Below are 21,428 nucleotides of genomic sequence, written 5' to 3' on the forward strand. Positions count from 1 at the left end.
AGGAAGGGGAGACGGCCAGAAATCACACCTGTTAGAATACTAGAAACAGTAGTGGCTATTCAATCTAGAGAAGTGTTTCTCCAACCTACCTACGACTGAAAGCCTATGCTCACAGCCATCACCTAAGAGCTGTTAGAGACACAGCTCAGGCCCGCCAGACCTGCTGAATCAGAATCAGCATTTAGATGAGACTGCCCAGGTGACTCCTACACTCATGAATTACAGTTTAGGAAGCCCTCCTCTAGACCAGAGGCCTCCGCTCAGGCTGCACACAGGAACTGCCTGGAGAGGTTTCAAAGTGTGAACGACTGGGTTTCACCCCTAATTTCTGGGGTGTTCTGGGCATGGGGAGAGTTGACAACTCCCCAGGTGATTGAATGTGAAGCTGGCCAGTGGTGAGAGCCACTGTCCAGGCGGGGAAGGCTCAAAGAAGGGGCCCTAGAATATCCTCAAATCCCTGCAGGGCTGTTATGGGAAAAGGGAGCCTACTTCTGTGTGGCCCTTGAGGGCAGAGCAAGGACCAGCAGGAGGAAAATCCCAGGGGCAGACTGGCATTAGGAAAAGTGCAGAACTTTGTAATAGGCAGAGAGCTGCCCAACGACAGAACAAATTGTAAGCTTCCTCCCTGGGATGGCCAAGCAGGGATCAATGATCGCTTACACAGAATGTGGTGGCAGTTGGGGTTGGGGGGTTTCCTTGTCAGAAACGGATGTTCAAGTTGACCTTGAGGTCCCTGCCCTTCCCTGCTGATTGGAGAGGACACGGGGAGCTGGAGGCCAAGGCCCGCGCTGGTTAGTATAGCAATGGGGACCTACCCGCCCCACATCCTTTTTCCTTATAGAGACAGCGGTTTCCTCCAGCCAGGGTGTAGACACCTATGTGGAGATGAGGCCTGTCTCCACTTCTTCTTCAAACGATTCCTTCTCTGAAGAAGGTGAGGAGGCGCTGGGTGGCAGGGCGGAGGGCGGAGGACAGGGGCCGCTGGGGGCTGGGGTGTGGTGGGGCTTCCCTGACCTCTCCCACACCAGACCTGGGCAAGGAGGACGGGAGGCCACTGGAGCTACGGGACCTGCTCCACTTCTCGAGCCAGGTGGCCCAGGGGATGGCCTTCCTTGCCTCTAAGAACGTGAGTTGGAAACTGGGTCCAAACGTGGTCATCCAGGGAGGTGGGAGGTGGCTGAACCCCCACATCTCCCGTGAGGCTGTGTGATTAAGGATGAAGGGGAGGAAAGGGGAGCGCGTGGTGAAGGCAAGGAGGAGCCAGGGTGCCAGAGAGCAGGTGGGCAGCGGCCACACAGCCTCTAGGGGTGAGTGGGAGAAACCCATGCCTGAAGAGTTCCTCAAACTCAGGACGGTGAGGGCCCCAGCCTGAGCAGACCGGTTTCCCTGGGGTGCAGCAGGCCACGGAGGACCCCGTTTCCGAGAACAGGCCTTGTTCCTTCAGTTTTGGTCAACAGCGTGAACAAGACGACTGTGTCCTCTTGTGAAGCACACGGTCTCGTGGGGCCCATAAAGGAAGCTCCCTGAGTTGTCGTGAGGGTAGGAGATGATGTGTACAATATGCCCAACTCAGGAGGTTCCCAGCAGGTGGGGGCTGTGACTGCCCCCCTCACAGCAGATTTGGGAGGGCAAAACAGGGTTACAGTGTGTGCAGATGCTTAGGGAAGAGCCTGGCACGGTCGGGCCCTGAAGTGGCAGCTGCTATTATCAGCAGCCGGTGGGGTCAGAGGCTGTTTCCAGCACCAGGGCTCATAGCTGCTGAGCACAAGCGGGTCACCTGGCTCTGAGTCAGCTCCCACTGCTCAGGCCCAGTGGGCCACAGTGATGGTGGTTTCTAAACACCCAACTTTCCAGCCATATGAAACTTCCTCAGACCTGGATCTTGGTAGCAGGTAGGGACGGGAGCCAGGGTACAGGACCAAAACTGATGCTCACTCCCTTGACGAGGAGCCCAAGGCATTCTGGGGGGACTCTGGCTGTTCCCCCTGCACCTCAGGCTCAAGTGGGGGATGGGCCGAGACTAACTCTGTAAGTACTTTCTGTCAGTGCATCCACCGGGACGTGGCAGCCCGAAACGTCCTGCTGACCAGTGGGCGTGTGGCCAAGATTGGGGACTTCGGGCTGGCTAGGGACATCATGAATGACTCCAACTACATTGTCAAGGGCAATGTGAGTGCTGGGGAGGGTGGGCTGGGCTGCGGAGGGGGCAGTGAGCCAGGGTCCGAGGTGACCGGGGTCTTCCGTGCCAGGCCCGCCTGCCTGTGAAGTGGATGGCTCCGGAGAGCATCTTCGACTGTGTCTACACGGTTCAGAGCGACGTCTGGTCCTATGGCATCTTGCTCTGGGAAATCTTCTCACTCGGTAAGCCACTGGGCCAGTGTAGGCTCAGCCTGGGGCTGACCCGTGTTTGGTTACCATGGTGTCCTATACCTCACGAAGGATGCCAGCCAAGGGTGTTTGCTGCCCAGGGCAGAGGAAAGGCTGGTGGGAGTGAAGTGACGGGCAAAGCGTCTGAAAACCAAGCAGTGCAGCTCCCGTGTGGGCCGGGCAGATGCTCCATGCTGCCAGGCATTCCCTCTGGGCTGTTCCTTCATCTGCCTGCCGGTGCAGTTGCTGCTTCCTCAGATGAAGTTTTCCCTCCTTGTCTGAAGTGTGCACATCTCACTTCTGGAGTGCTAGGCACAGAGACTTGGGCTAAGCCCTTCAGCGAGCTCCTGTAACCTCTTATTCCAAGCCTGTGCTGGAATTCTTTGTGTGGTGTGATGAGGCTGGGGTGAATTTCACTGAAATTCCCAAATTTCACTGAAGCCTATGCCTACTGTAACTCTTATGTAGGTGTGGGTGTGGGGGGCAGGTGAACGTGAGCCCCGAGCATGGGCTCCTACGTGCTCTTGGCCTTTGCAGGGCTGAACCCCTACCCTGGCATCCTGGTGAACAGCAAGTTCTACAAACTGGTGAAGGATGGATACCAAATGGCCCAACCTGCATTCGCCCCAAAGAACATGTAAGTGAGGGACCCCAGGGAGGAGAGAGGATTCCCCAGGCTTTGGCTGAAGGGGATGGAAAGGTGTGTGGTCCTAGTCTCTCCCTGTCCACAGTGTTCCAGGGCCAGGCTTCATCTCCCCCACAGTGGGCCAAAACAAGCCCATTTTAGGGAGTGCGGGATTTCCGCTGGTTTCCAAGTAGCTGTTCTCAGAGGTCTCTTAAATGGGACTGGTGCTAACTCAAATGATAGACTTTGAAGTCAGACTCTATTATTATGTTGAGGCAGACTCTTCTCATTTCTTATCTTGGCTCTCTGGTGTCAGCCACTCCTTCACTGTGTAACCAGACAGCCTGCAATGCAGCCTCCTAACCACCTCGCTACAGCTGGCCCACCAAGAATTGCCGCCTCCCTACCCTCACCACGGCCTTTCTGTGGGCCAGCAGGCCATGAACTCGCCCAGCACACCTTTCCCCAGCCACTCTCAACACAGCCGCTCCCGCGTCTGGCCAGGCACTTGTGGCCAGCTCACTGCCATGTTTCTTTTGTTACAGTCATCTCAGCCCGCCTCTCAGACCTACCTGCAGGCAGCGGGAGTGCCCCTTCTCAGTTCTAGGAGCCTGGGCAAGACAGCATCTCTGAGCTTTTTCTCCCCTCAGCTGTCAAATGGGCGTGATGAAAATAGCTTCCAAGGGTTACTGGGGAGATTAAATGAGATAATGCATATCAAGGACTTAGCACAGGCCTTGTGTCAGGCACACTTTTCACTAGGTTTCAGGACCTCTGCTGGGCAAGACTGTAAGGGTGTGTGTGCATGTGCCCACGTGTGCATGTGTGCATATTGGGTCCGCAGACCCACGGGCAGCTTCTGTCCTACCTTAGATATAGCATCATGCAGGCCTGCTGGGCCCTGGAGCCCACCCGCAGACCCACGTTCCAGCAGATCTGCTCCCTCCTCCAGAAGCAGGCCCAAGAGGACAGGAGAGTGCCGGTGAGTGGGGCCGGCCTCAGGGTGGGTGGCTGGCTCCAGCAGGGCCGGGCTGGGCCTGAGAGGTCAGGACTGACCACCCCCGACTCTCCCACCCTCAGAACTACACCAACTTGCCAAGCAGCAGCAGCAGCAGCAGCAGCAGCAGCAGCAGCAGCTGCCGCACTGGCAGTGGCGGTGGCAGCAGTAGTGAGCCCGAGGAGGAGAGCTCTAGCGAGCACCTGGCCTGCTGTGAGCAGGGGGATATCGCCCAGCCCCTGCTGCAGCCCAACAACTACCAGTTCTGCTGAGGGGACAACAGGGAAGCGCTGCTTTCCCCTTCCTCCAAGCTTCAACTCCTCCGTGGATGGGGCACCATGGGGAGAACCTACAGACTCTGCCCTTGGTCATTTCACTCAACAGCCCAGCCCAGCTCTGAAACTCAGGAACGTGAGATCCACGGGGGTCTCGGGAGGACCCCGCTTCCAGAGCCTGGGCCATCACTGCCAATCAGGGGCTAGGGCTGAGCCCCCCACCTCGCCCACTGTTCTCAATGCTATGGCCTCATGTTTGCTATGCCGACTGGGAGAACCCCCAGCTCACTCTCTTAACCTTGTTCTCACTTCCAGGAACCCCTTTCCCTAACTCCTTGTCTCACTGGAAATGGACTGATTTTACGGCCATGAAGTGCCCCTAACATTGAGAAGACAAGGCTCCTTAGGCCTTGGCAGAGGACCCCCCTGCAGCCAAGTGAAACGGCAAGAGCAGACAGGTGCTCAGAGACTGTGCCTGGCCCAGTGCCTGAGAGCAGGGGGGGGCTCTTTTGTAAGAATGAACTGTACCTCCTAGTCCCTGCCCTTTGGCCTTCTCTCTACAGCCCCACCCTCCCTGGATCTGGTCCCTAGAACGAGCCAGGTGGCAGCTAAAAGTTCGGGGTTCTGCCCCCCCCACCCCACCTGTCGTTCTGAGCTGGAAGGCAGGGGACCCGTGTGGCTGGCCACACCAAGCAAGCAGCACACACTCCGACAAGCTGACTCCTCTTAACTAACAGTCACGCTGCGGGACGTCTCTGTCATTAAACTAACAGCATTAACACAGCTGGCCTCTGGTTCTTTGTGCCACACGAGGGCCTGCGGATTCCCTGGGACCTCCTTCCATCCTTCTTCATGTCCAGTGACCAGCTCAGCACCTTGACCGTTCAACCACACTGTGCCCCACACAAGGAGCGTGGAATTGATTCTTGCTTCACCAAAACAGATAATTTAATAAATTTTATTCTTGGCAGGGGAAGGAGGGGAAAAAAGCCACCTACTCCACTCCTCTCAATAAATTAAATAACACACGGCCAATTCCCGTGCCCTAAGCAAACCTTAGGCACTTGAGCCAGTCCCGCTGTTTCCTTATGGCCCAGTCTGCTTCCCCTTCACAGAAGGGAGTTTTTCCTACTGCCGCCAGGTTATGTCATGCCAGGGGCCACATCCCTTCTGTGGTGAGGATCCAGGGCCCAGAAAGGATGTGGGGTGCAGCAGCAGTGGCCAGGGAAAGGAGGAAGGGGGTCCTCTTCCTTAAAGCTCAGGGCAGAGAAGACAGTCCTGGAGAGCGGTGGCTGTTTCTCCTTCCTCAGCTTCCCCCAAATCTGGGTGCAGGAAGAGTAGGAAGGAAATGCATCCCCCCTCTGGGAAAATCAAGAGCCCAAAGGGACCCCTAGAGCTAATGAGGCCCCAAAGGCCCCCAAGTCAAAGGCAACAGGCTAAAAGGAAGTTGTGTGGCCACAGGGGCTGGAAAGAGCGTTCCCTGGGGTGGGAAGAGCTACCTCAGTGGCCTCCCCCCCCCCCCGGAAGGCCGGACTCCGCTTCAGCCCACCCCAGGACCTTGACCCGGACCCGCAGCAGGCCCCAGGGAAGCCATCCACTACCAGCATTCCCTCAGCCTCCGTTCCCCTCTGTTGAACATCCTATATCCCCTAAGTGCTCTCTGGGGCTAGTAAGGAGTGTCCTGGTGCTTCTCCTGACCCCCAGGAGATTGAGAACCATGGCTCCCGTGCCCCACCATGCTCAGGAAAGGGAAGCTCTTTGGTCAGTCCCAGCATCAGAGGCCTCCCCAAAGGTGAACATTCCCGCTGGTTCCCTGGATGGATCTGCCTCGGGCAAGGGCCTCACTATGGCTTGAGATGGTGCAGTCCCAGTCCCGGTGCAAGAGCCTGGCTTATACTGTCACTGCAGCCACCTCCTCTTCCTCACCCTTTCCTCAGCCTCTGTCTTGATCTGAGCAACCCCAAGGCGGTAGAGGTTGGTGTCGCGGATGACCACCTCGCCAGGCTGGCAGCTCTGCACGATGTCATGGATCTGCCGGTTGACGATTTCGCGGCTGGTGAGGAAGTCCATGAGGCGGTTGTAGAGGTAATAGTGGGTGGCATTGTCAAAGGCAATGGGCCGCTGGCGGACACTGTTTGGTTTGCTGTCTGCAATGGAGGCCAGGACGGCTGCGTAGGGTGCTAACTCAGGGCATAGGGCTGAAGAGTGGTGCCCGGTACTGGGGTCACCAAGACTGGACTGTGTGTCTATATGGACAATGTGCCGTGCGGCAGTCTTGGTGGCCGGGTGCTGGACGGAGTGCTCAGCCTCCATCACGTCCACAGTATAATGCTGGTCCAAGAGCTCTGGGCAGGATACGCTCTAGAGGAGAGAGAAGAAACCACTCTGACATGAGGGAATGACTGAGGCAGAAGCTGTGGTGGGGGAGAATGAAGGCTGTGGGGTCAGTCAGCCCAGTAAACCCTCACGTCTCCACATATGCCTACATCTCCTGGAGCAAGTCCCCTCTTTCTCTTCTTCCTCGGTGCCTCTGTCTCCTCGTGAGGACGGGGACAGCAACAGAGGCCACCTCCCAGAACAGATGTTGGATTACCTGAGCTGTTATCACTTACTACTGTGCCTAGTCAATTCAGGCTGGGGCTGCAGGGAGTGGGGAGAAGGGGGCCCTCGCTGAGGCTCACTCACCTTTCGGCAGTGCCCAGCACAAGCTCACAGAGCCAGTGAGTCCCAGGGAATAAGGAAAAGATGAATGATGACAATGATGTCCCCCTTTTTCCTGTTGCTGGTCCTAACATGTCTTCCAGCAAAGGGCACATGTGTCTGGTAAGAATCACTGCCTGGTTCAAAGCACCAAAAAGCAGAGACAAGGGCTCTGCCTCTAATCTGCTTTTGTGACACTGGATAAGTCCACCTCCCTTCTCTGGACCTTACTCTACCCTTTCAGTAAGAAGAGTAGATTGGATACGACCGGTGTTTTCTAAGCCTCTGTACCTCTAGATCATAACAGGTATGCCATGCGGTATATTCATGGTCAAATCCAACACCTGGCTGGTCTGGGTCTTTAGTACACCAACACGCATGATGTCTCCAAAGAGCGGCAATTTTCTAGGCTTATCTGGAAGGCAACTCCTTTGACTCCAAAATATCTGTGTTTGGGACATCCTGGGCACTCCTCAGTGACATGCTGTGGCCTCACACGTACAGGGATTAGTCAGTAAAAATTTGTGGAGTACATGCTGGTTCAGAGCATCAAGACAAAATAGTAGCAGAGACAAAGGATGCTGGAGATGGTTCCCGTAAGGCCTTCCCAAAGAACCAGGAGGTGAAACATGGTGAGTCTGCGGGATTTATTCCAGTTCCTCAGAAGGGAACTCACCACAGGTGGCTCCGCAGGACTAGAGAAGCAGCCCTGGTTCCTCCCCCACATCTGGTTGGTCAGCTCTGGGTAGCAGAGGTCAGCACACAGGGCCACTGGTGTGGCCATGTCTACCACGTAGACAGGTGGCCAATGGCGGGAAGAGACCAGCAGATCCACATGGTCGCGGGCACTTTCGCCCCGCACGAGATACTTGGAGCCACAGATCACCTGGGCAGGGAGATGGGAGGACACAGCACAGCCAATCAGCAGACAGACTGAGTTGAGTCTTCACTGCCTTCTTCCCAGGAATAATCAGGTTTTGTGACTAAAGCCATGGCCGTCCTGCCAGAGCCCGTCACATCCTGCTTCCTACTTCTGTCCCTAATTGAAGTTGTTTCGTCCCCGACTTCCTGAGAGAAGAGCTGGGACCATTTGGTCTTCAACTGAGGCTGAGAGGCCCCAAGGGCATCTGCTCCAAACCCCACCCTCCACACTAACAAGCACTGTCGAGTCCAGTGGCTCCGATTCCCAGCCACACAGCACCGGCAGCTAACAGCTGGTTCAAGATGGAGGTTCCAGGGCCCCACTCCAAACCTAAGGAATTAACCTCTGGGGGTGGGGCCTGAGCATCTGTACTTTGAGCAGCTCTCCAGCAGACCCGGATATGTTGCCCAATGTTAACCAGGAAACACCTCCACCAACAGGGCCCCCCGCCCCCAGATGCCACTTCATTGCTGACGAACTCTGTGTACAGTGGGGAATCCTGCATCTGCCTCCACCTCCCTACCCTCACCCCTACCAGTCCTGGCTATCACCTCCTAGTAACCCTGCTCGCCTATCACAGCCCTGAGCTCTGCAGCTCTCACAGCCCTGTGTGGTCAAATGCTTCCCACGAGACAGTCCCCAGTCACATGAGCACAGTCCTCTGAGCAGGCTCTGTTCTGCCAGGGAGAGGCATCAAGTCTGTCCTTCAGACGCAGCTTTTGTCAAAGAAGCTGATAATCAGATTCTCTTTGGCTGGCCAGTCGCCACGTCCGCTCACACACCTGAATTAACTGAAGGCTGTGCTGGCAATCTCTGCCCTGTTTAAATACTCGTTTCAAACGGGTTTTCAACCCCAGCGTCTTCCTTGGCCTGCTTTGTCGTATAGGCGCGCAACCTTCCCGAGTCATCCCAGTGTCTACCCTGTTCAGGCTTCTATGACATAAGGCGTGCTCTTCTTAAACCAAATCTGAACTACGGCCTCCCCAGTTCCCACTCAGAACTGTCCAGTGGACCCTTCATCACTCTCAGAAGGAAACCCAGACTGCTACTGTGGCCTACAAAGCTCTACATGATCTGGCCTCTGGTGACCCTTCCAACCTTCCTCCTCTGGGCTCACTAGGCTTCCCCACTCAGGACTTAGTGGTCAACCCCTCCCTCTGCTGGAACATTACTTCCACAGCTTATCACTGGCTGCTCCAGACAGCAGGTCCCTCTCTGTTATCTTCTATCTCAGGTCTCATCTAGTTCCTTCAGAGCTAGCGCCATAAGCCATGGTGGCTTTATTTCCCCTCTAGAATGAGATCATCTAGTGGAGGAATGACATCTTCAGCGCTCACCTCCGAATCCTCAACAGCTATGAAGGGCCAGCATGTGGAAAGGGGATTAATCCTCATTGGTGACGATGCAGGCTCCCTTCCTAGTGCAAACGCTGGCAACTGACCCATAAGGAGCTACTCCGCAGGCTGCCCAGTGACCTAAGTGCCAGCTCCCACAGGATGAGCTGGATCAACCAGATTCCCTGTGTGGACAACTGGTGTGGACAATTCACAGTATCTTTCTATCCTCTTACCTGATGGGGCACACCTTGTAGATTTTACCCCCCGTGAGATGAGGTGGGGGCTGTCTAACTCTGGTTCCATTCTGTACAGATTCATAGAGGGCCAACAAGGAGAAGCAGAGCTGTTCCTGGAGCAGACAAGATTAAAAACAGAGCAGTAAATGCTAAGGGACCAGGCCTGGTGTGCAGCACCAAATGCTCACTTCAATATCCAAAGCAAAAGAATAAACTGTCAAGGCCAGAGTGGGCCTTGGAGCCTCACTAGCCCAAAGTCCTCTGAGGGCGTGAAAGGACCAGGTCACAGAGCCAGCCAGAATGACCAAAGTGCCAGACTCTTGAAGCTTGGGGTCTTCCTACTTTTTACAGGCCAGGGAATGCTTCAAAAAAAGCTAACATTTGAGTCTGAACTTGAAGAAGCGTAACATTTCAACAGCATTATTAGTATAAAAAAAGGAAATAATATATGCGTAAAACACACACATTTCACATACACGTGTGCACGCCACACACACATGCATACACACACTGTCTCTCTTCATGCATGTAACAGCATTCACTTTCTAAGAGCCAGGAGAGATGATAACCACATACTGCCAAAGTGCCTCCTTACAACAATTTCATGGGTTGGTAGTTGGTTATTTCCACTTTGTAAACCAGGAAAGTGAGGCTGAGAAACGTAGGGGAGCTTATCCAAGATCACGCCCAGTAAGTGGGAGAGCCAGGATTCCTGACCCCAGAGTCTGGGCCCACAGAGGAACTGACTGGAGGCAAAGGCCTCCCATTCCTGTTATGCTCTGGCTGCGGACCACATCCCAGGCCTCCCTGACTGCCCGCACCTTCTGTCCGGTGAAGGCACTTGTCACGGGTGCTCGTATCCTTGCCCAGAAAGGGCAGCCAGCCTGCTCGCACATAGTCCCTATCTGCACTGCCAACCCCCGACCACTCACCTTGAGTCTTCTGTCCCCAAGGGGAGCCACACTGCCTCAGCAAGTGCCGTAGCTCCTCCTCACTGTAGGAGCCAATCTCCTCAAGCTTGCAGGTGCCCTCGTGGAGTAGCCTCACCAAGGCACTGCCATGGCCTACAAGAGACAGCCCTGTTGAAAGGGGGGTGGGGGGGCTGTTGCAGCCAACAGAGGTCACGGGTAGCCCCTCATGTGTGAGGATGAGAAGCGGGGGGGTGGGTATGAGGCCTAAGTACAGCAGGCGGTGGAAAGCAGGCTCTGCCCCAAGCACTAGCCTCGGGTGCTGGAGGAGGTGGACTCAAAGAAGGTCTTCTACTTCTGCAGATATTTGAAGTCGGATCAGAACTGGCTTTCTACCCTTGAACATCTAGGGAAGAGATCCAGTAGAGCGCCCTCAAAGAACCCCAAAATGGGTATTTAAGAACCAAGATCTCAGATGCTTACCACAAGGGCAGCAGCAGATGAGCAGTACCGCTCATTTCAAGAACACTCTCGGTACATTGTGTTCCTGAACCTGCCTGGCCAACAGAGAACTATATGGAGGTCTTAGAAAACAAAACCAGTTTCTGGGTCTTGAAACAGTAAACATGAGGTGAGACCTCAGCAACTAATGTTAGGAAGCACTGTTTGAGAACCAGCCGATCACAATGTATTAAAATACTTTTAAGATCATCTGAGGTCACGTCCAGAATTTAAAAAATGAAATAAAATAGGAAATGTATTCCACTTGGTAAGGAAAAGTACCGTTTTGTGAAAGTTGGCTGGCAGCTCTCCAAAATTCTGCACCATGACTTTAATCTCTAGGGAATTTTGTCACAGATTGTCACTATCTTTCTCCAAAGAGCCCTCTAGGCGAGCCTGCCCATCGCACCGCCCCCGCCCCCCACTTATGCTGTCTGGCCATGAAAATGTCCCAGACTCTGGACTGGGCCTCCCTTGACCTGAGTCAGGTGATCTCACCAGGTACTGGCTGCACATCCAGGTTTTTTTTGTCTTCTCAGTGTTGACGACCACAGCTCCTCTCATGAGCGGTGGAAAGAAGGGGGCAATAACAACGCATCAAACTTGGTGATAGGGATGCTGGCAGGGAAGGCCACCTGCTCAATCACCTCTGTCTCCATTGTGGCCCAAAAGTCCTCCACGTTACCTCACTAGGGCCCAAGAACTCGGGCCAGGTGAACTAAAAGATAAGGATAAAACGATCAAACTGTAGGAGCCACAGAGTATTAGCAACAGAACAGCCCCCCTTCTTGATACACTCCGGACAACAAAGGTGGGGGGCAGGCGGGGGGGCATCTGACGGCCATGCACGGCCAGGGCACCCCCAGATCTGACATCTTAGTACCCAACTGCCTTTTGGCTGCATTCCTCTCTCCCATACTACAGCACTTCCCAACACCACGAACAATCCTATGTCCTTTCTGCATCCATCTATAGTCCAGTCCTCTCCCTGACTCGCAAGGAAGAGGGACTACCACTGACTACCCGCTATGTGCTGGACACTGATTACTGCTCTGTAAGTCTGGGAGTCTGTCTGAGGTGACACTAGTGCAGTAAGGGACAGAGTAAGAATGCGAACAAAGGTCCAGTTCCAAGCATAAGCCTTGTGTTCCTGCCACCCAGGGCGCTAGTGCACGCCGTGAGCAAAGAGCACAGATGTCCCACCACACTTTACAGCTACTGAGCCCACCCTCTCCACAAACAAGGGGACGAGAAATGCCAGCTGACTGTGCTGCTGTGTGCGCAAACTGATGTGGTGACTGTCATCAGTCCAGACGGTCTTCCTCTATACAGTCCCTGAGGGGAGAGGCCACCAGACAGTCTCCTCAGGGACAAATGCAAATTTTAAGTTCTGTTCAGAAACTTCTTGTTCATTTCCCTGACATCAGAAGAGCCTCCACCTGCTTCCCTCACACATCCGTCACACCACCCTGCACACACAAAAGGGGAGAATAAAGTAAGTCCTGGTCTCTAGAAAGAAAATACCCAGTACCACAGAAGAGAAGAGATGCCTATACTGAGAGTGAAGGGAATTCTATGCCATTCTCTGAGAAAAAGCCTTGATCTGACAAAGCAGGTACCAGGCAGGTCTACGAGACTTAAACTCTGCAGGGAGGTGGACATTTGTTTACTTCTGGAAAGCAATGGTCTCTGAAGCCAGATGTGTTTAAAAACAAAAAACAAGAACAACAACAACAACAACAAAAAATGGAGCTCAGGGTCCCAGGAGTGAGCACAGCAGTGCTTACAAACTCAGACTCTGGAGTCAGACAGCCAACACCAAGGTCCAGTTCTACCCCTCCTGGCAGGGTGAGCTTGGACAAAACCCCTGGGCTTCAGTCCCTTCATCTATACAAATCTCACAGGCTTGGAGAAGTAAGTCCTATAATAAAGCACTGAGCAGAGCCAAAGAACTTGGCAAACGCAGTAACATGCTCAATAAACCCTAGCTGCATTACTATTAACACTACACTGTAAAACCATGAGATGAACAGATCTGAAGAAGTTTGGCAATAGCCTCTTGATGACATAACACACAACGGCAAAATTTTTTTATAGTTTACTTTATCTACAAACAACACTTACAAGACTCCAGGAAGCACTATGCTTACGTTCATATGTCTTGTTATGTACCACCATCCTTCAAAGGAATACGTAATCAAAATATATGCGCTTTTTTTTTTTTTTTTTTTAATTGGGAAGAAACAGAGGCATGTGCATTAAATCCCTAATAGGCTCAGCTGGCCATGCCAAAATGCACCCAACTTTTCTCTAGAGGGCCCGCACCCACCCCAGGGTAGAGAACAGATGAGCTGAAGGTCCAGCGCCTCAAGAGACACGTCATGTTGCAAGTTCAGGGATGGGGAGCTCACACCCCACCACTACGCTACTGCTAGCCTACTCACAGGCATGCAGACCAGACCTCTCAGCATAATCGTGGGAGAGAGTTCAGGAACCTATGGGATTTTTTTGAAACACCATGTAACCAGGTTAAGAAAAATTCCTATTCTTCTGAGTTTACTAAGAGTTTTAATCAGAAATTGGGGTTGGGGCGCCTGGGTGGCTCAGTTAAGCATCTGACTTTGGTTCAGTCATGATCTCGCGGTGTGTGGGTTCGAGCCCCGTATCAGGCTCTGTGCTGACAGCTCAGAGCCTGGAGCCTGCTTCAGATTCTGTATCACCCCTCTCTCTGCCCCTCCCCCACTCATGCTCTGGTCTCTATCTCAAAATAAATAAACATTAAAAATACAAAAAAAAAGAACTGGTGTTAAATAATAATGAAAGCCTTTTTTACATCTAATGAAATGACCATATAGGCTTCTACCTTTTACCTGTACGGCAGCAAATTACATTAGTATATTTTCTAACGTTGAAACAATCTCGGTTTCCCGGGACAAGCTTAGTCATGATGTGTTACTCTACTCACTGTTATTATCCTATAGAGGCACTGTGTCATCTACATTCATGAATACAATCAGCTCCGATTTGTTCTTATAGTAAATGGCTGGTTTTATTTCAAGGTTATTTGGTCTTATACAATGAGGTGGAGAAATACATCTGCTTTTACCATTCTCTGATCAGCATCATAGATTCTTGGAGATGTTAGAATTAAGGTATAAAACCCATCTGAGTTTGGTATTACCTCTGCGAACGCTTTTTATTTAACGACCTAAGTCCCCGATCAGGTCACTCTTTTCCACACACTTTCTTTCCATGGCTCTCATCTCACTGGTGTAAGTCCTCACAGGGGCCCATGTGCCCCCATGGAGTCTGGCCTCCCAAAGCCCCTTGAACTCACACATCCCACCACTCTCTCCACCAGCCTCCTTGCCATTCCTCAACCAGGCAGAGGAAGCCCACCTCAGACCATGTTTTGCTGCTCTCTCTGCCTGGAATATTCCTCCCCTGAGAGCTACGTGGGCTTCAGATCTCTCCTCAAATGCCACCATATCAGAGACGCCTCCCCCTACTACCCTCTAGAAAACAGGAATCCCACTCTCCACCAAACTGCTCTCTTCTCCTCACCTGCTTACTGTCACTATGCTACTTTAATTACTACTTACTACATATAATATAGACACTGATATAACATACAATTATTAACAATGTTTGTTTCCTGTTAAATTCTCAAATTTGGGGATTTCCCACATTCCCAAAGCAGGATTCGAGCCCCATGAGCACAGGAACTTTATAGGTTTTTTACTGCCATGTGCCCAAGTGTCTAAAAAGTGTACCTGGTTCATGTTTAATAAATTTGTTGGCAAGTAACAAATGCCATAATTTCCATCCAGCCTTCCTTAGATAAAAAAGCACTCCCTTCTCTCAGGCAGGACTGGAGCCATCTGTTCCTGGGACAGCATGAAGGAAGGTGGCTGCCGAAGTGTGAGGACAGTTCTAAAGGCGGCAGGAGATACTTACTTCCACACTCTTCAGTGCCAACACATTTTCTTCATTCCTCTGGGCATTTCCACTTTGGGAGCCACACCACAGATGCCACAGATCATGTCATTGTAGTCTCGGACAGTGAGGCACTCGAAAGCCCAATAGCCATTGCACAGCAGCTCCTGCAGCTGGCTCAGCTCCTCCAAGGTCAGGTCTTTTCTGCAGGAGAGCAGAGTTCTGAGAAGTCACAGCAAAAGACCGTGAGGCCACTGGGCACGAGCCAATGGCCAGCAAGAACAGCAACTCTGCAAGACTGCTTCTCCCCTAAGAACACCCCAGGGTCAAGCACCCTGGCCCTAAGGGCTCGGGTGGCAACCCCAAAGGGCAATTCCAATCAGAGTTGTAACCACCTCGCACTAAGTACCTACTAGGCACTAAACACAGTGCAAACAACTTCAAATACGTTACTCATTTAACTCTCACATCTTTATGAAATAGAAGCTATTCTCATCCTCATTTTACAACTGGAGAAACTGAGGCACAGAGAATAACTTGCTCAAAAATACGCTGCCACTAAGTAGCAGTGCCAAGACTCAAACACAAGCCTGTTTGACCCCAGAACCTCTGCAGTACTCTATCTGACCTCCTAGCAAGCAAGGTGCAAGGGAACGGAAACCTACAGGGATAGGAAGGGAAAAGCACCAACAGAGAGAAGGAAGCAAGGGGGAAAATAATTGCTAATAATAAGGAGGGTGGTCACCACCCTCAGGTCTCAACATGAGCCCTGGGACCGGTAGCAGACCTCCAGAAGCTATGTACTCAGAGTGAGTCTGATCAACATGCAGTGAGGCCTTGTCTACCCATAGATCAGAGGATGAACTTCTAAAGAGTCAGCTTAACCTCGTGCTGGGGGTCCCTGGCTGGATGGAAAGACTCATTCTTCCCAAAGTTAATTTGGCATTCGTAAAATTCAAAAGGAGGAGAGTACCAGGGAAGTCAAGAATGTCTCCTTTCCGAACTATCAGATTCTTCTGCAAGATGATTCTTTCAAACCGAAGCCCAGCGCTGAAAATTCCCAGGGAACTCAGAACTAGCACGGAAAAGGGAGAAAGACAACCTGTACCTGTCTGCTCCTGCACTGACTTCAGAACAGTGCTGATGGACACTCTGGGGTCCTCCCCCAACTTGATCTGGTTCGGATTGCAAAGAGCAAGTCCAGGCTCACTAGTAGCTTGTTCCCCACATTAAAGAGACCTGCAGAGTTAAAAAGAAGCAACACAGAAACTCATGGTAAAACATCTACAACGGCAAAAAATTAGAAACAAACTAAATGTCCAGCAATAGCATAAGAGCTAATAATTATGGTACATTTTTCAAATAGAAAATTATGCATTAGAAGGAATAAGGTAAACCTAAATGCTCTGACATGGGAGCCGTCCGTAATACACAGTTAAATGAAAAAAGCACGCAATTAAATGTGTAGAGAATGTTTTCATAAAAACAGAAACCCCTCCCTGTGGCCCAGCTCAGTCTTCATTACCAGCGGGGCTGCCCTTCCTCTACTTCTCAACAGCCACACTGTGGGGGAAGGCCAGGAGTACCCTCTAGCCCAGGGATGTAACAAAAACTATAAAATCACCCCTAACAAAATCCGAAGATGAAAGACTCAGAAAAATTTAAATACAATCAATTGAAGACAAATAAAACAGGGTGATTTTATATTTGCACAAAACATAAAGCATAAATTTGCACAAAAGCAAGTTCTAGAATATGTGTTCTCATTACAGAAGGGTATAAAGGAGTGGGGAAGGCTTTTCCGAGCATGATACCAAAGGCTGAAACCATAAAGGAGAATACCAAATCTGGTTACATAAAAATTAAAAAAAGAAAAAAAAAAAAAAACCAAAAAACAACAAAAACACCTTTGTGTCCCAAAACAAAACAAAACCCAAAAAACCACAAATTTAACCACAATTAGAAGACAACGGATAAACTGGGGAATAACTCTGTCAACAACAAAATATTCAAATGAAGGGTGGAAACAAAAGAAATTCACAAAAGAGATTTAAGGAAAAAACAACATATAATCCTCTTAAGAATCAAAGAAATGCAACAAATTAGGAAATGACACACCAGTTTTTACCTATCAAATTGGCAAAAACTTTAAAAAATTATAATACCAATCTGCAAAAAGTTCCTAAAGCTGTTACGGAAATTTAGCAAGGTCACTGGTAAAAAACTCAATAGACAAAACCCAACGGTATTCTACACTAACACTGAACAGTCAGAAATTAAAACCATGTCATTTAGAATTGAACAAAATGAAATACTTAACAAAATATGTGCAGGATCTACATGCTGAAAACTACGAAACACTGATGAAAGAAATAAAAGAAACCCTAATAAACAGATTGACATGTTTACGGATTGGAAGACTCAATATTTTTAAGCGTGTTAAACTTTCAAATTGTATCTACAGATTCAATGTAATGCCAATTAAAATTCCAGTAGGACGTCTGCAGATACTGAGAAGCTGATTCTAAAATTTACATGGAAATGCAAAGGAGGGGCACCTGGGTGGCTCAGTCTGTTGAGTGTCCAACTCTTCATTTCGGCTCAGGTCATGATCTCATGGTAAGTGGGTTTGAGCCCAGAGCTCTGTGCTGACAGTGCGGAGCCTGCTTGGAATTCATCCCTCCCTCTGCCCCTCTCCAACTGGCATGCGCTCTCTCTCAAAATAAAAATTAAAAAAATAATTAAAAAAAAAAAGAAAAAAAGGAAATGCAAAGGAAATAAAACTAGCCAAAACAACTAGGAAGAACAAGGTTGGAGGACTCACACTAACTGATTTTAAGACCTACTATCCAGCTGTAGTAATCAAGACCAGTGTGGTATTGGCAAAAGGACAAACATAAAACAACGAAAGAGAACAGAGAACAGAAATAAAGCCGTACATATGATCAACTGGTTTTCAACAAACAAGCAAAGGCAATTCAATGGAGAAAAGACTATCTTTCAACAAACGGTGGTACAACTAGATGTCCACAAGCAAAAAAAAAAAAAAAAAGAAAGAACTCAATCTGGGCCTCACACGTTATACTCACACTTTATATAAAATTAACTCAAAATGAATTACAAACTTAAATGTATCCATAAACTTATAAAAATTAGAAGAAAACACAGAAAATATATAGGTCTTCACCGACATAGAGACCGTAGACTGCGAAAAGCATAATCCCTAAAGAAACAACTGATGAAGTAGTCTTTGTCATAATTAAGAACTTCTGCTCTGTGGAAGAATGAAAAATCAAGCCAAAAATCATGAGGAAACACTTGTAAATCACTTATCTGACAAAGGACTATGGGTCCAGAATTAAGAATTTAACAGTAAGAAAACAAACAATCTACTCCAACAGACCAAAGATGGAACAGATACTTCACCAAAGACGACATGTGGATGGCAAATAAACCCATGAAAAGATGCTCAACATCACTAGTCACTGAGGAGACACAAATTAAAACCACGAAGAAATACCACTACACACAGCCATCAGAATGGCTAGAAAAACAGGAACAAAAAACCCTCTCATTCCTGTTGGACATAATGCAAAATGGTACAAACATTTAAGTAAACAGTTTGGCAATTCCTTTACAAAAATAAAGATACACTTAGCATATGGCCCAGCAGTCTGACTCCTCGGTATTCATCCAAAAGATGGAAATTTGTGTTTACACAAAAGCCCGTACATGAGTGTTCATAGCAGCTCTATTCAAAAGTGCCCAAAACTGGTAACAACACAAATGTCCTTCAAAAAGTGAACAGATAAACTAACTGTGGTACTTCACACAATGCAAAACTACTCAACAAGAAGGAGGAACAAACTGCTGATACATGCAACAACGTGGATGACTTTCAAAGGCATGATGTTTAACGAAAGAAGCCAGACTCACTTAAAATACTGCATACATTGTGTATCAACTACACTCAAAAGAATTTTAATCTTTAAAACATATTTTTAAAAAAATACTACATACTATGATTGGATTAAATGACATTCTAGAAAGATGGAGCTATAGGAATGAAGAAGAGATCAGATGGCTGCTAGAGGTCAGGGGTGATTACACACGGGAGGAATGTTTTAGGCCATGGAACTGTCCTATATACGGATTGTGGTGGCAGGTACACAACTCGGTGCACCTGTCAGAACTCATGTGACTGTACGACAATGAAGTAAATGTTATTGTTGATGTAAATTTAAAATTAAAGCTAAAATCAAAAATATGTATAATCCTAGGTACTACTGACCCAGATAGACTGCAGGGAAATGGCACTCTCATTATCTACTGGCAAAAGCATAAAATAATACAAACTCAGTTGGGCAATACAAGACACTGAAAGCATGAATACAAAACAAGGCAGTGTAAGGCTCTGAAGACAAGAATAAATCACAAATACTCTAATCTTTGGCACTCAAGTGTACGTATGAAATTCAAATTCCAAATTCTTACAACGGTGGTACATGGTGAATGTTCCACAAATGTCTGATGCTGATGAACATACAGGGAGAATGGGTGAACGCGCAGCAATTCTGTTTTGAGCACTTGTCCAAAGGAAATAATTAAGGCTATACACAAAGAGTTAATTATAAAGAGAATTCTAAAATGGAGTCCCATACACTCTCTAATTATGGTCATGTATTTCCCCACTTGCTGGCACGGGAAGATGCCCATGGTACACTGCCAAACTTAAAAAGAATATTCCGGGGCATGTGGGTGGCTCAGTCGGTTAAGCATCTAACTCTTTTTTAAAAAATTTGTTTTTTAATGTTTTTAATTATTTTTGAGAGAGACAGAGACAGAATGCGAGTGGGTTAGGGGCAGAGAGAGGGAGACACAGAATCGGAAGCAGGCTCCAGGCTCTGAGCTGTCTGCACAGAGCCCGACGCGGGGCTCGAAGTCACGAGCCATGAGATCATGACCCGAGCCGAAGTCAGACGCTCTACCGACTGAGCCACGCAGGCGCCCCAAGCATCTAACTCTTAATTTTGGTTCATGTCACAATCTCATGGTCATGAGATCAAGCCCCGTGTGAAGCTTGCTTGGGATTCTTTCACCTCCTCTGCTCCTCTCCCCGACTCAGGCTCACGCTTTCTCTCTCTGAAAATAAACATAAAAAAAATAAGAATATCCCAAAACAATATCTGGCACGACCCCACTTTTGCTGAAAGAAAAACCATAAACCCATAAATCCCATATTCCCTTTTATTTTCTTCTTTGTACCTGTCAGCATTTTCTATTTTTTTTCCACAATGAAGATCTGTTATTTAAAAATTAACTTTGTCTAAAGATCCAAGGTACAAGAGCCCTAATATAAGAGCCCAGAAGTAATCTTCTGGCACCAAGACACCCACGAGAAAAAATCCCCTCTTTCTCAGAAGCCACATCTGAGGGAAGGTGCAGTGCTCAAAGAGCCAGAGGTCTGACCAACAGAGGCTGTTCCCAAGCCTGTTTTGGGGCCCTTTGAAGGAAGAAAGGCTGATACCACCTGCATAGATGTCCGTGAAGCTGTGCAGGGCCAGACAATGACACCCACCTGCATAGATGTCCGTGAAGCTGTGCAGGGCCAGACAATGAGGGTTCAGACACATCTTCACCTGGGCAGTCACCACCTGTAGCCGGCTGGCTGTCAGCAGCCAGCACTCCTGGGGCCCGGCCAGGGAGCTAGTACCAAAACATCACCAACAGAAAAACATAAAGGAAATCAACTTATGCAGTTCCAGGGCTCAGTGATCAACGGCAAAGTTCTCAAGATTTTAATGAAGTAGGCAGATGAAGATGCTGGAGCTCGTGTTCCAAGGTTTTCTAGGTGGGTGTCTGCTCTGGTGGCATGTGGTCTGTGGAATCACCCCTTAAGTTAATACTACTCTGGATTCATTACCTACTTTAACCAATCCCCCTGAACTCCCAAATCTAAGCATTGTGCCGGGCAGTCCAGATGTAAATGAAATCCTAACTTGGTGACAACAACTTTCAGACATTTTCAATAGAAATAATGGATCATTACTAATCACTATGATTTTACTTTAGGCAATCGAAAAAGCAAAGGAAACCTAAGAGAAGCAGAGAATAACATCTTCAAAGGATATAGCTTTACAGAAGTTTGGAAAAAGGGGCAAGATGGGCCAAGTAAGATATGGCAGCTAGGGACAGGGTAAATCTGAAAGGGGTGCTTACTTTTGTCCCCCTTTGAATAATGGGCTGCTACAGAGTAGGCACTGCGTGGACGGAGACTCATAATAATTCGACCAAGAGGTCTGCTCGATGGTGACCGTCTCTTCACTCACGTTGGACAGAATGAGTCGAGAGCTGTTGAGTTCGTGAATCAAGGCGAAGACCTCAGCCAGCTCAGACTCGTTCTCAGGAATCTGCAGGACTTTGCGCAGCAGCTGCAGAGTGGACTGGCGCTGCACCTCCCTCTGGGCCAGGCTCAGGGGCTCTGTGGCACTCAGCACATCTGGGAGCGGTGAGCTGACCTCCTGGGAAAGGAGCAGATTGAATGATCAGCAAACAGCCAGGGCACCGCCAGCCTTGGTCTAAAATGCTGAGAGGCTGCCAGCGGCAGAGGGATGGGCCCATCCG

The 21,428-nt window shown here is 49.4% G+C and overlaps 2 protein-coding genes across 2 annotated transcripts in view; one reads left to right on the forward strand and one right to left on the reverse strand.

Moving 5' to 3' along the window:
- CSF1R (colony stimulating factor 1 receptor) overlaps positions 1 to 5,047 on the forward strand; it is a 29,691-nt gene extending 24,644 nt beyond the window's left edge. The window contains 7 exon segments of the mRNA XM_030329489.1: positions 865 to 894; positions 932 to 1,126; positions 2,047 to 2,169; positions 2,250 to 2,361; positions 2,905 to 3,004; positions 3,866 to 3,974; positions 4,073 to 5,047. Coding sequence (XP_030185349.1) covers positions 865 to 894; positions 932 to 1,126; positions 2,047 to 2,169; positions 2,250 to 2,361; positions 2,905 to 3,004; positions 3,866 to 3,974; positions 4,073 to 4,261 — 858 coding nt within the window. The 3' untranslated portion in view covers positions 4,262 to 5,047.
- Positions 5,048 to 5,928: 881 nt separating this feature from the next.
- HMGXB3 (HMG-box containing 3) overlaps positions 5,929 to 21,428 on the reverse strand; it is a 46,901-nt gene continuing 31,401 nt past the window's right edge. The window contains 16 exon segments of the mRNA XM_030327337.1: positions 5,929 to 6,193; positions 6,196 to 6,625; positions 7,641 to 7,860; positions 9,466 to 9,572; positions 9,839 to 9,846; positions 10,392 to 10,523; positions 11,367 to 11,397; positions 11,400 to 11,461; positions 11,464 to 11,553; positions 11,556 to 11,586; positions 14,826 to 14,869; positions 14,872 to 15,003; positions 15,907 to 15,987; positions 15,990 to 16,043; positions 20,383 to 20,510; positions 21,024 to 21,325. Coding sequence (XP_030183197.1) covers positions 6,156 to 6,193; positions 6,196 to 6,625; positions 7,641 to 7,860; positions 9,466 to 9,572; positions 9,839 to 9,846; positions 10,392 to 10,523; positions 11,367 to 11,397; positions 11,400 to 11,461; positions 11,464 to 11,553; positions 11,556 to 11,586; positions 14,826 to 14,869; positions 14,872 to 15,003; positions 15,907 to 15,987; positions 15,990 to 16,043; positions 20,383 to 20,510; positions 21,024 to 21,325 — 1,890 coding nt within the window. The 3' untranslated portion in view covers positions 5,929 to 6,155.

This window comes from Lynx canadensis, chromosome A1, assembly GCF_007474595.2.
Source record: "Lynx canadensis isolate LIC74 chromosome A1, mLynCan4.pri.v2, whole genome shotgun sequence".
In the NCBI taxonomy this organism is placed as follows: Eukaryota; Metazoa; Chordata; class Mammalia; order Carnivora; family Felidae; genus Lynx; species Lynx canadensis.